This window comes from Diabrotica undecimpunctata, chromosome 2 (assembly GCF_040954645.1).
Source record: "Diabrotica undecimpunctata isolate CICGRU chromosome 2, icDiaUnde3, whole genome shotgun sequence".
NCBI classification, from domain to species: Eukaryota; Metazoa; Arthropoda; class Insecta; order Coleoptera; family Chrysomelidae; genus Diabrotica; species Diabrotica undecimpunctata.
The window spans coordinates 170,045,306-170,057,369 of record NC_092804.1 but is presented as its reverse complement, the minus strand read 5'-3'; the positions used below and the strand labels follow the sequence as shown (position 1 = coordinate 170,057,369).

General features: G+C 32.3%; 1 protein-coding gene across 6 annotated transcripts in view; it reads right to left on the bottom strand.

Annotated features, from left to right (window-relative positions):
• The window catches only part of LOC140435189 (uncharacterized), a 1,123,409-nt gene that overhangs the window by 128,382 nt on the left and 982,963 nt on the right, over window positions 1-12,064 (bottom strand). For all 6 annotated transcript variants that reach the window (XM_072523966.1, XM_072523965.1, XM_072523967.1 and 3 more), the window contains one exon: window positions 3,545-3,635. In XM_072523966.1, the coding sequence (XP_072380067.1) occupies window positions 3,545-3,635 (91 nt within the window). The remainder of the gene's footprint in view (window positions 1-3,544; window positions 3,636-12,064) is intronic.

Below are 12,064 nucleotides of genomic sequence, written 5' to 3'. Positions count from 1 at the left end.
GGTAAGGGATAATTTCAAATTAAGGATTTCACTGGGGAGAGCTAATGTTAAGCTAACTTTTTTCCAAGAAGACCCTTGTATTCTAATTCAAAGCGGAGATTTTCTACACCAATGTAATTGGTATACCTTAATGCTTCCTAAAATGTAGCTACCTAATCGTTTTAGTTCTAGCAGATTAATAAAAGCAAATAAGCAATTAGTCAATGAAAAAACATGATTTTAAAAACGTACTAGCTACAGTGTAGCAGTTAATGGAAGAATATTTAAAGAATTAATAGTATTATTCATGTTATAGTATCTTGTAGATTTAGATGAGCAATTATAAAAACCCATATGCTAATTTAAGAACTGGAAGCATTTTCAAAAGCAGGTAGACACAGACATCTACTACTTTAGATTGCACGATTTGGGCAGTAGATGACACAACACCGCAAAAACTAAGGTAGCAATAAATGTGCACAAACCATTTACTAAGAAGGAAACTAATGCGAATATGGATAAGAAAATCTCTACATGAACAGCATTCCAATAAAGTCAGCCAGGACTATGCCGAGAGTACAACGTGAATCTATTGGTTGACATAAGGCAATTTTTTTCTGAAAGACTTTAATCAACAGCGATATGTTTGTAGGTAGTGACAGTTTCGCGTATTGTGAACAAGGACATCAGACTGCTTTATTAAATAGCACATTTTCTGTGAATTTCAGTTAGAACTTGAAATATTAACAGAGTAGGTAGAGGCATAATTTTGAATTTGATAAAGAAAGGTCGGCTGTGTTCTAGACAACTAACCGCTGCTAAAATCCTGATAGCTGTCTTTTGCATTCTAAAAATTTGAAGTGCATTTGTTGAATTGCCCAATATGATCCATATGGGGTGAGAGGTACACACCATAGTTTAGGTGAGAGTGAAATAAAGAAAATATGTCATTTTTAATGTTCCAAAGTTGACAACCCTTGCTAAGTTTTGAGATATGAGCCGACCAGTTCAGTCGATGATCTATGGTTATTCCCAATAGTTTAACAGTCTCTTTGTTATCTGGATCATTGTGTAAATTACTTGCAAATACAACCAAATTTTACGTTTTATCAGAGTTAAGTTTTAGTTTGTTTTCAGCAAACCATGAGCTAGATTAAGTAGAAACTTCCTCATGAGACATTTTTAAACCATCATTATTTTTTTCTGATATAACGTATGTCGTATCATCTGCGAATTGTATGGATTTGTACGGAGATGTGAATTTAGGCAAATCATTGACATAAATAATAAACAAAAGAGGCCCCTAAGACTGAACCTTGTGGGACTCCATGTTTTACGGATAGAAAATCGGAGAGATGACTTTTAAACACTACCGCCTGGTGTCTGCCACATAGATAAGAAGTTATAAGCTTAAGAGGGATACCTCTGATTTCATAGTAATTAATTTGTGGAGCAAAACGCAATCAAAAGCCTTCGACAAGTCGCAAAGAGAAATTGCTATGCGATTCCTGCGTTCAAGCCCCTCAATCACCTCGATCACAACAGTAAATACCGCGTTCGTAGTAGAACGAGCACTTCTGAATCGATATTGTGAGCTGCTAAAGTAATTATTTAACCTTTTCAATCACTCTCCCAAAAGTAGAAACAATGATTATGGGTCTGTAATTGTTAGTTTTTGAGGAATCACCTTTTTTGTAGGTTGGTAGTACTTTTGAGTATTTTAGTGCTTCTGGAAATACTCCAGTTGATAGAATTAAATTAATGAGATCAGTGAAAAGTTTTAAAACTATTTGGTAAGTTTCTTTTTAAATTTTGCTATTAATTTCGTGAACGTCCCTACAATTAGAATTACTAAGAGACTTTATTATTTGAGAGACCTCTTCTTCCACAAACGGACGAAAAAACGAACTTGCTCGGAGACAGATCGGAGATGCTATCGGAGATGGATAATTTATAATTTCTATAATTGACATCGACATTAATAGTGGGAAGTGATTTAATTATATTATTTGCAATTGTAGTAAAAAATCGGTTTATTTCGTCGGGAGGTTGTGCCGAACTGGATCTTGTGTTTTTTCTATTGAAATTTACTGTTTTCCAGCAGTCTCTAGGTTTATTATTGGAATTAGTAATAAAATTACAGTAAGCTGACTTTTTAGCAATTTGCAATTGCCGATTATATTCAAATTTTTGGGCGTTTATCAGACATTCACCTCTAAATCATTGTTTCTTTTTTAGATAATGAAATATATCTTTCATTATTATATTAACAGTACTCTAAGAATAAATTTAATCTCTTATTTGAATTGGTTACACATTGGCTAAATTCTGAAAATTTTGTATGGTTTTTTAATATCCGGTAGTTCATCAATTTCCGTATTAGTGATTCCCGATATTCCAGGTATTTGTGTATCATTATTATCTAGTTTGGTTTCAAAAGGTCTCCAAACATCCATTTACATAAATATCACAAAACGAGTTGTCATCAAATATTACGAGGACGTCCGAATATTTTCTAGAATGCCTATCATGGCAAATCAGTGAATTTTAGTGCAGAAATGCAAGTGCTCCTTGTAGAACGGAGTGTTTCGAGTTCGAATACAAATAGTGTATCTATGCACTATCGTTTTACTTGCATCTACGCCGGTTCTGCCGCATCAGGCCTACGATGAAATCACAATAGAGAAGCGTTTTCTTCCATTTGATTTACATTGTCTGTAAGAGCCAACCAACGTGGCAAGAAATCTTCTCGTGAATCCAACTATAGACACATTTTTCCATTAATTTCATAATATAATTGATTTTATTGTTTTTTTTTTCATTTTGTGTTTAAATAAAAAACATTTCATTTAATAGATGAACTAAAAGCAAATATCCGAACATATTACATATTTTACTTTGTTTGATATTTCTGGTTTAAAAAATAACAGAACAAATCGCCGTGCTGTATTTTTTGTGTAGTTGATTTATAAAACGTCAAAGCGATTTAAATGTATGAAGCTCTAAACAAAGATACTTTTATCGGAATTAATTTTTACGATTTACTAATAAAGTTCCACATGAAAAATATTGAAATTAAAATCTCATAACAAAGCTCTTTTTGTTTTATCAGTAATGAATTAATTATTGCTCGTTAAATTTGGTTATAATGTAATACTTCAAAGAGTTTTAATGCTGTATTATTTTTACAAATGCATAGATAAAAAAAAATTGAAGATGGATCAATAGAGAAAAATTAAAGCGTGTTTGTTTGCAACTGGAGGCAAATACGCAGGATAAAGCGCAAACTACAAACATATCAGGTCACAAACCTTTGTCGTGTGGCTTTAAATCCAGAATTTAGAAAATTTGTTCTTCCAATCTTAAAAAAAAACCCAATTATTCCCCATTAAATATTGTTGGCTTTGCAGTCTCATCAATTGAGAATAACTTACCCTGAACAGTTCTTCATATCATTTAATATAAATACATTGCAAAATATAGCTTTATAGCTATTCCTAAAGCTGTATTTCTTAAAATTTGGTACTAAAATGTGTAACTTATGTCGAAAGATCTTTAAACTTACCTCAAACGCTAAAGTTAATGCAGCTTTTTCTTGTCGAAGTTGTTCAGCATGTTTTTTGTAAGCGAGCATTGCACGAACAGTTTCTTCCATTCTGAAATAAAAATGCGTAATTGGTAAAAAACATTTTTTAATAAAAGGTGCAAAAAGACATTATTATATATAATTATAAAAATATAAACGTATAGGCTCCTATACCTTTGCGTTTGTCTATTTATGGCTTTATTTTCTATTCAAATTATGAATGTGTTGCTTGTGTGAGTCCATTTCGAAAGGTAAAAGAAATAATAAATTAGATTTACTCACAATCAATTTAATTTAACTATCCAGACGACCGGTTTCGCTTTCTACAATATGCAAAGCATCTTCAGGTCTCGATACAAAGTTAAATAAATGCTGAAATAATAAACCCATATTAGGGTTGTCTAATAAAGATAAACAAAGATAGATGATATAAATTATGTAAATTACAGTAATTATGCCAATATTACATGTCTGTGGTTTTTCAAAATGAATAAAATGTTTAAGCAGACAAGGTAAGACCCACAAATTGGTAAAATAGTCTATTAAACTGTAATAAATTAATAAATGAACAAATAAATAAAACATTACTTACATGCCGGTACTCTATTAATTGATGGTTGAAAGAACATGGTTCAAACTATCCTGTATTGTTGATTGGAGAACTCAAGTCTGCTATTGTAATTGTTTGACAGTAAACGGGGAAGTTCTTGAGGAGACAGATTTTATCCAATGAAGTAGATATAGGTGTAATGTAATTGTTTGTTTGATGAACGTAATGTTCTATACCATTAAGTTATTTATATTTATTCTAGAGATATATTTATGAAATGTGTGTTATTTATTGAGATTTTTATTTTTGATGGTGACAGTTGTGAGACAATGAATGAGAATCTTCTTCTTCAAGTGCCATCTCCGCTGCGGAGGTCGGCAATCATCACAGCTATTCGGACTTTTGAGACGGCTGCTCTGAAAAGTTCATTTGATGTACATCCGTACCACTCTCTCAGGTTGCGCAGCCATGACATTCTACGCCTCCCTATGCTTTTCTTTCCTTGGATCTTTCCCTGCATAATCAGTTGGAGCAAGGTGTATTTCTCTCCACGTGTAATATGTCCGAGATATTCTAACTTTCTTGTTTTTATTGAATTTTCCCAGAATGAGAATAGATGTACAAATTGTGTGGGTGTGCAATTCTATCAACTTGTAATTATCAAATTTCTTTGCTAAAGTTCTTTTGTAATATGTGGCAAATGGTTGTAAAGTCCAATATTTAAAGTTAAGAATTAAAATTGAGGACACTTTAAGACACACAGAAAACACTTAAAAAAGGGGGGGACGAAACAGACATTAAATTTAAAAAGGGGGAGGATTTAAAAGCACTACATCTCTTACTTGGAGACAATGAGTTTTTTATGTTATTTATTAGATTTTAGAGGTAAATTTAATAATTAAATTTCAATGTAATAATATGAATAATTGAAATACATCTTCTATGATAACTAACTCAGCAAAGTCAAAATTACAAACTTAAGTGATTATTTGGTAATTAAATTAAATTAAATTAAATATGTACATTTGTATTCAAAATGTATAACAAAGTTACAAACTTTCTTTGAAATAATTGTTGGTGTGAGTTATCTGTCATGGTGTGTATAAATATTTTTAAATATTTTATTCCAGTTCTGATATGTTAATATGGAACTTAAATAATAAGCTCAATAGTTTATCTGCGTACTTGGAATACTCTATTATTCATGAAATGTTTTACAAAGGCCAGAAAATTCCCCTGGATACCCCAGTTACACATGTTTTGTAAAATCCTGTATCTCCATGCAGTATCAAATGCTTTATTTATATCAAAAAATATGGCAATTACTTTCTGGTTATTTATAAAGGACTCAAATACATTATTGTAAATAGCTACTAAGGCATCATGAGTTTATCTGCCTTTTCTAAAACCGCTTTGGATAGGGCTTAATAATTGGTTTTTTCAAGGAATCATATTAATCTGTTATTTAAAATTTTTTCTAGTAGTTTGCATGTATTATTTGTAAGAGAAATAGGTCTATACGAAAATACGAAAGAGGGTCAGTTTTTGATTTGTAATGTTTTAAAATTGGAATCATTGTTGATTCAGACCAAATTAAAGGAAATTTCTTATTAAGAAATATGTGATTGAAAATATCTAAGAGAATTAATTTTCCTGTGTATGGCAAGTTTTTGATAAATATAATTGGTATATTATCAGGACCTGATGAAGTGTTTTTTGATTTATCTAGGGCTTCTTTAAATTCTTAATATGTGAATTTAGTGGATTATCGGTATCTTCTATAGATATTTCTGTTATTTTACATTGATTTTTGAAATCTAAAAATGCGGGATTAAAGTTTGCATTACTCCTTTTGATATTATTAACTGTCTGGAAACTAATGTTCTTTTAGATATATTATCTAGTTAATTCTACTAATATATTCATACACATCTCTATATTGTAACCTCAATAAATAAATATATGAAAATATTAATACATTGTATAAATCCCTGCCAAGCGTACGCCTTTTCGAGATTTTGCAAACGGCTGACATGGCGTGACGTGACACATTGTCTGTTAACATGATCTATTTGACGATTCGAAGGCATCAGAATATCGGAAAGGAAAAGGAAGACAGAAATAATTGTTCAGGTTTCAGGATTCGACAGGTAATTTATGAAAAGCTAAGAGAACACCGGCGGCAAATGACGTAAGGAGATGCGTCGTCAGTCAGTAAACAGTAGCTTTAAGCTCAACAAAGCTGATCTTCTCGAAGGAAATTGATCAAGATTGTGGGATTATAGTTTTTTGTGTATGAGCCTGTCCTTGATTGATTATACAGGGATTGTTTGACGTAAGATATATATCTTTTCAAGTTTTAGATGAATCGGGCTTGGATTGCTTCTTATGTAGAACGAAGGAATACGAAAACCGTGGGAAAGTAATGTATACCGGGATATACGAGTTAAAACTACTTAAATTTTTTGAAAATTATTAAAGAGGTATAATAAAGAAATTTAATTACCTAAGAAATATTTAAAATTACTTATTGAAATAATTTTAAAATGGTTTGTAAGACAATTTTTTCTTAAGTCAAAAATAAGAAAAGGTAAGGAATGTACGTTTCTTATAACAGTAACTTTTATAACAGTAAAGTTTAATTTGCAATAACTTTTTTTTTAACATTTTTTAATTTAGAAAATCTCATTTTAAAGAGCAAGTATTTTCAATACAGTCCTCTGTTGAATTTTTTCATCTACAATGGGTAGTTTTTTCACAATATTGAAATGAATGAAAAAGTAGCTTTTTGCTTAAATGTTAATAAAAAACCATGACACAGTAAAAATTTCGATACTCACGAGATAATACGCCTTTTCCATTAATAATTTATAGTCATTTTTCAATTTTTGAATGGTTCGTTTCGTGGGGAATTCTTCTTCTTCTTCGTGCGACTAGGATTACTCCTGTTTGTCTGCCTCTTATTCTGTTTCAGTCGTTGTTGACTGTACATTATCTTTCCACCTTTTTGGCGGCCTTCCAACGGGTCTTCTGCTATACGGCTTGTTGTTTTTACAGATGTTCGCTAATCTATCTGGTCCCATTCGGTTTACATGTTCGTTCCAGTTTTTTTTTCTTGTTTTTATCCACCTGTTAATATTTTGAATTTTGCATTGTTCGCGTATACTTCTGTTGGTTTGTCTGTCTCTTAATGATATGTCCGATATTGATCTTAATACTTTCATTTCGATATTGTTGATTTGTTGTTTCGCCTTTCTTGTATCGGTCTTTGTCTCCGCTGCATATGTTAGGATTGGTCTTACTGTTGTCTTGAATACTTTCATTTTGCTTTCCGTGGTCAGATATTTGTTTCTCCATATGGTTTCTCGGAGGCAATAACTTACTCTTGCCGCTTTTAATGATTGCCTTGTGGTCTCTGTTTTTATATCCCTGTCACTAGTGATCTCTACTCCTAGGTAATTGAATTTCATTACTTGTTCTACAATTTTGCCGTCTATTTCTAGTTTGCATCTACGCGGCTCTTTACTGATCACTATACATTTAGTTTTTTCTACTGATATTCTTATATTAAGTTTGTTTGCTGTGACATTGAAGGTGTGGAGCTGCCTTTGTAGGTCATCTTCGTTATCAGCAATTAGTACTGCATCATCGGCATAGCATAGTATTGTGATTTTATGCGCTCCCATGTGGTATCCGTGTCATTTTCTTACTTCGTGAATTATTTGATTCATCACCATATTGAATAACAATGGGCTGAGCGACTCTCCTTGGCGGATTCCTCCTTTTAGTTCTATGCATTCTGTTTCCCCTGTTGGCATTATAACTCTGGTCTTGTTGTTCTTGTTAATTTCATTAATTGTCCTTATTATCTGATGGTCTATTTGTTCAGCTTGTAATAAATTTAAGATGTCATTTCGTTTCACCCTGTCAAAAGCACTTTTTAAATCTACAAAGCACATGTATGCTGGTTTTCCATATTCAATAGACTTCTCTATTATTTGTCTAATAATAAAAATTGCGTCTATTGTGCTGCGGTTCTTCCGGAAGCCTTGTTGTTTATCTGCCATGTTTGCTTTTTCCTCGATTTTATCTTTTATGACTGCTGTTAACAATTTTAATGTGCTATTCATCAGACTAATGCCTCTATAATTTTCAGGATTTCTCGAGTCTCCCTTTTTAAGTATCGGTAGCAGGAGACTTTCCTTCCGTTCCGCTGGTACTACTCCGGTATTTATTATATCGACGAATAATTTTAGGAGCCATTTGCGTAGTGTTGTTTCTCCATATTTTAGCAGTTCATTGTTTATCTTATCAGGACCAGGTGCTTTCCTGTTTTTTAATTTTTTTATTCGTTCTTGTAGCTCTTCTTCTGATATTAGTACTCTATCGTGGGGAGTTCCTGGGGAATAACTCGATTTCTTGGATTTAAATGCCCAGATCTCATTGTAGAGAAACTACTTTACAATTAAAGAGCTACCACTTGGTGAGCTGTGTCTGGGTATGGGATTATTGGTCTTTATTTTGTTGAAAATGAGAAAGAGCATCTGGTTATTATTAACCAAGAGCGTTACAGAGAGAACATTATTACAAATTTCTTAGAGATTTACGAAATTATTGGCTCGCACGAAATCTGTCGATGTACTTTGCAATGGTTTAAACAGGATGCGCAACGATCCGTACAGTTTTACCTCTACCCTCCCTAGTCTTAGTTCATGAACATTTTGACAATTTCTCCTGGGACAAACTTCGAGTACCCAGTTCACTCACCTGATCTCACAACACCTGATGCATACATTTGGGGCATACTGAAGGAATCAGTATTGAAGTCACAAGTTCCGCAAGCGGATATTGGAGAACTACGACAAAACATAATAACTTGTTTTCAACAACTGCAACAACCACTGTCTACAAATGTGTTGGATAAACTTCAAAATCGTCATAAACCTTGTTCGCACCTCACTGTTACACATTTTAAACATTAAAATTAAAAAATAAATAATACAATGTTCACTTTCGGTACTGTTTACGAGCCCATATCAGTTGGCCCACTCATGGAATTTAGAGTTTAAGTCGATTATCATAAACAAAATTATACTCTGCATGTTTTTATAAGGTCCCATATTAATTAATATGTAATTTTTATTAATATTTATTTAAAACTTTACCCATGTTTTTTATTTATTTTCAACAATAAAAAAAATCACTAAACCCTGGCTTTGCATTCACTTATGTCAACATACGTTGATTTTTTCATGATTACTTTAAATCCAGAGGTAGATATGGAAAAATGACATCAAAACAATAATATTGTCAGTTAAGGTCAGATGTATTTTGTAGTATTTTAAAGTTTTTTGCCGTTTGTGGATTGTAAAATGGTTCGAGGAAAAGTTATCGATGCGAAAATTTGTTCAATCATTGTTAGATTTTTTAATTCTGGAAAATCCAATTCGGAGATCGCGAATATGTTGCAATTGTCACGCTATAGTGTAAGAAATAAAGTCAGAAGATACAAAACTACAGGTTCGGTCGTCACAAAATCTAGAAATGTACGAAAAAGTAAAATAACCAAAGCAGATCGAAGGGCATTAAAACGCATTATAGTGAAAAATCAACGAGCAAATTATATGGAGTTGAGCGTTTTATGGAGTGACGTTATTGGAAGACACGTTTCTAAATCAACATGTCACCGAGAGGCTCACAAATTAGAATTTGGTACTTACAAAGTAAGATTTATAGTTGAAAAAATTAGTACGAATTGTTTTAATAAATTTCGTTTTACTTTAGGCTAAGGAAAAGTCACTTTTAACATTACAACAAAAGAAAAATAGACTAAGATGGTCAAAACAGCATAAATATTGGACTCAGTGGCAATGGGATTCAATACAATGGAGTGATTAACCCAGATTTGAAATGTGTGTTGGAGACAGTAGGAGTCGCGTCATTCGCAGGAAAAATGAAGTTTTCCATCTCGACTGTCTGAAAAGAAAAGTCAAATTTCCTGCATCTGTCATGATCTGGGGCAGCATGTCGTCTAAAAGTGTGAAAAAGTTACATTTTATCGATGGGATGTAACAAGTTTAACATCAGCGGAAGATATGGGACTCTTTTACATTAGAATTTTGTTAGAACTTGATAAAAACTATGCCTCGAAGAATTGTGGATGTCATTAAAAATAGGGGATAAAGGGGACGTAACTCAGTGGTAAACTTTCTCATGTTTTTTGTTAATATTACATATTCTATGCATTTTTTATTTACGTTACATTTTTTCATTACGTTATAAAATATTTTCTATAATTAGGAAATTCAAAAATGTTGTTTAATGCATTAAAACTTCTAATATTTACGCTGCTCTTTTATTTTTGTTCTCTAAAATTTAATTTTCTTATCAATCTAACGTTAGGCCAACTGATATGGAAAGGGGCCCGTATTTGGTACTAAATAAAAGTCAAGAGACAAAATTTACCGAATTAAAAAATAGAAAAAAAACTACCTTAGTGACTACTAAATCTAATCAACGTTTGGGCATAAAATTGACAAAGCTCTATAAAACGTGGCATCAAAAGCTTTTCCGCTCTAAAACGGAATTTCGTTTATAGTTTAAATAGTGAGTGATCGATGTTAAGTTAAACAGGGCGTTAAAATTCGACGGTCTTTGTTAGAAGCAAAGAGCGGGTATAAAATCATAGATACTCACAAAAAAACCTAAAAATATATAGCGAAAAATAAAATGGAAAATAAAATCCAGATCGGGATGTCCTGAAATCTAAAAGCTTTCATTGGGCCACTTTCGTATAGAGTGAATCAGGGGTGGCGCCAAAGAATAACTCTATCTATCTAGATTAAAAATATTTGATCTTTTTATGAAGTAACATTTTTGGAAAAATTATAAACCTGTTGCAAAACATATAAATACATATTTTATTACCAATCGTCAATATAGTTACGAACTACAATAACGATTTTCGGTAGTAAACAAAACCGTTGTACAAGACTGGTAAAACGTTTTACCTGCTGCTACAATAGTTATTAATATAAACATTAATGTGGGGACACACGTGCACAACAAACAGAAGATCCAGGCAGCTCAACAAGTACCTACGGGAAGCTGTAAAACTAGCCCTCTACGTGTTTGGACAATTCCTGTTCAGATACATGCAGCACATCAGGGTATTAGACATGAAAAAAAGCACGAATAGAATTCGTCGAAATGGCAGTCCACTGTGCAGATGACAACGTTATTTTTGCAGACAGTTTAAACAGTTTACAGCAACTAATAAACAAAGTAAATGAAGTACGGATTTATTATCAGATGTCGCTATTTGCGCCCATAGGAAGCCATGTTAAAGTTGCTTCTCAAGACAGGAAAGATTTATTTTCAAGTTCAGAGCGTCTGTGGATAGCCGTTCTAAAGATCCCTTTTAGGGTAAAATACGTATAAGCGGATATACAGACGCACTATACGTGAAATCAAATCTTAACTGTCTTTTTCCTTTTAAATGAAGTAAGTGAAAGAAAAATTAGAGACCTCCAACTGCTTATCAAGAATACAGAGTAAAACAGTTTACCTATCTTGGAACAATAGTAAACCAACAATGGGATCGCTCACAAGAAGTAAAATGTAAAATAGAGAAAGCATTCAACAACATGGGCACAATCCTGGGCACTCACTGAAGCGATGGAGAAAAAACTTGAAGCATTTGAGATGTGGCTATACAGAAGAATCCTAAGTATATCTTGGACGGACAAGATAACCAACGAGACTGTACTATGAATAATGGGGAAATAAAGATAGATAGATAGATGGTTTATTGGTAATAAATCAATACAAAAGTATTTTTTACAAGTCAAAGATAAAATATGTCAATATAGTTAATAAACATATAAATATAAACACAAAACATAGATACAGTGTTTTAAAATATACTTACAACAAATTAAAATCGGAGG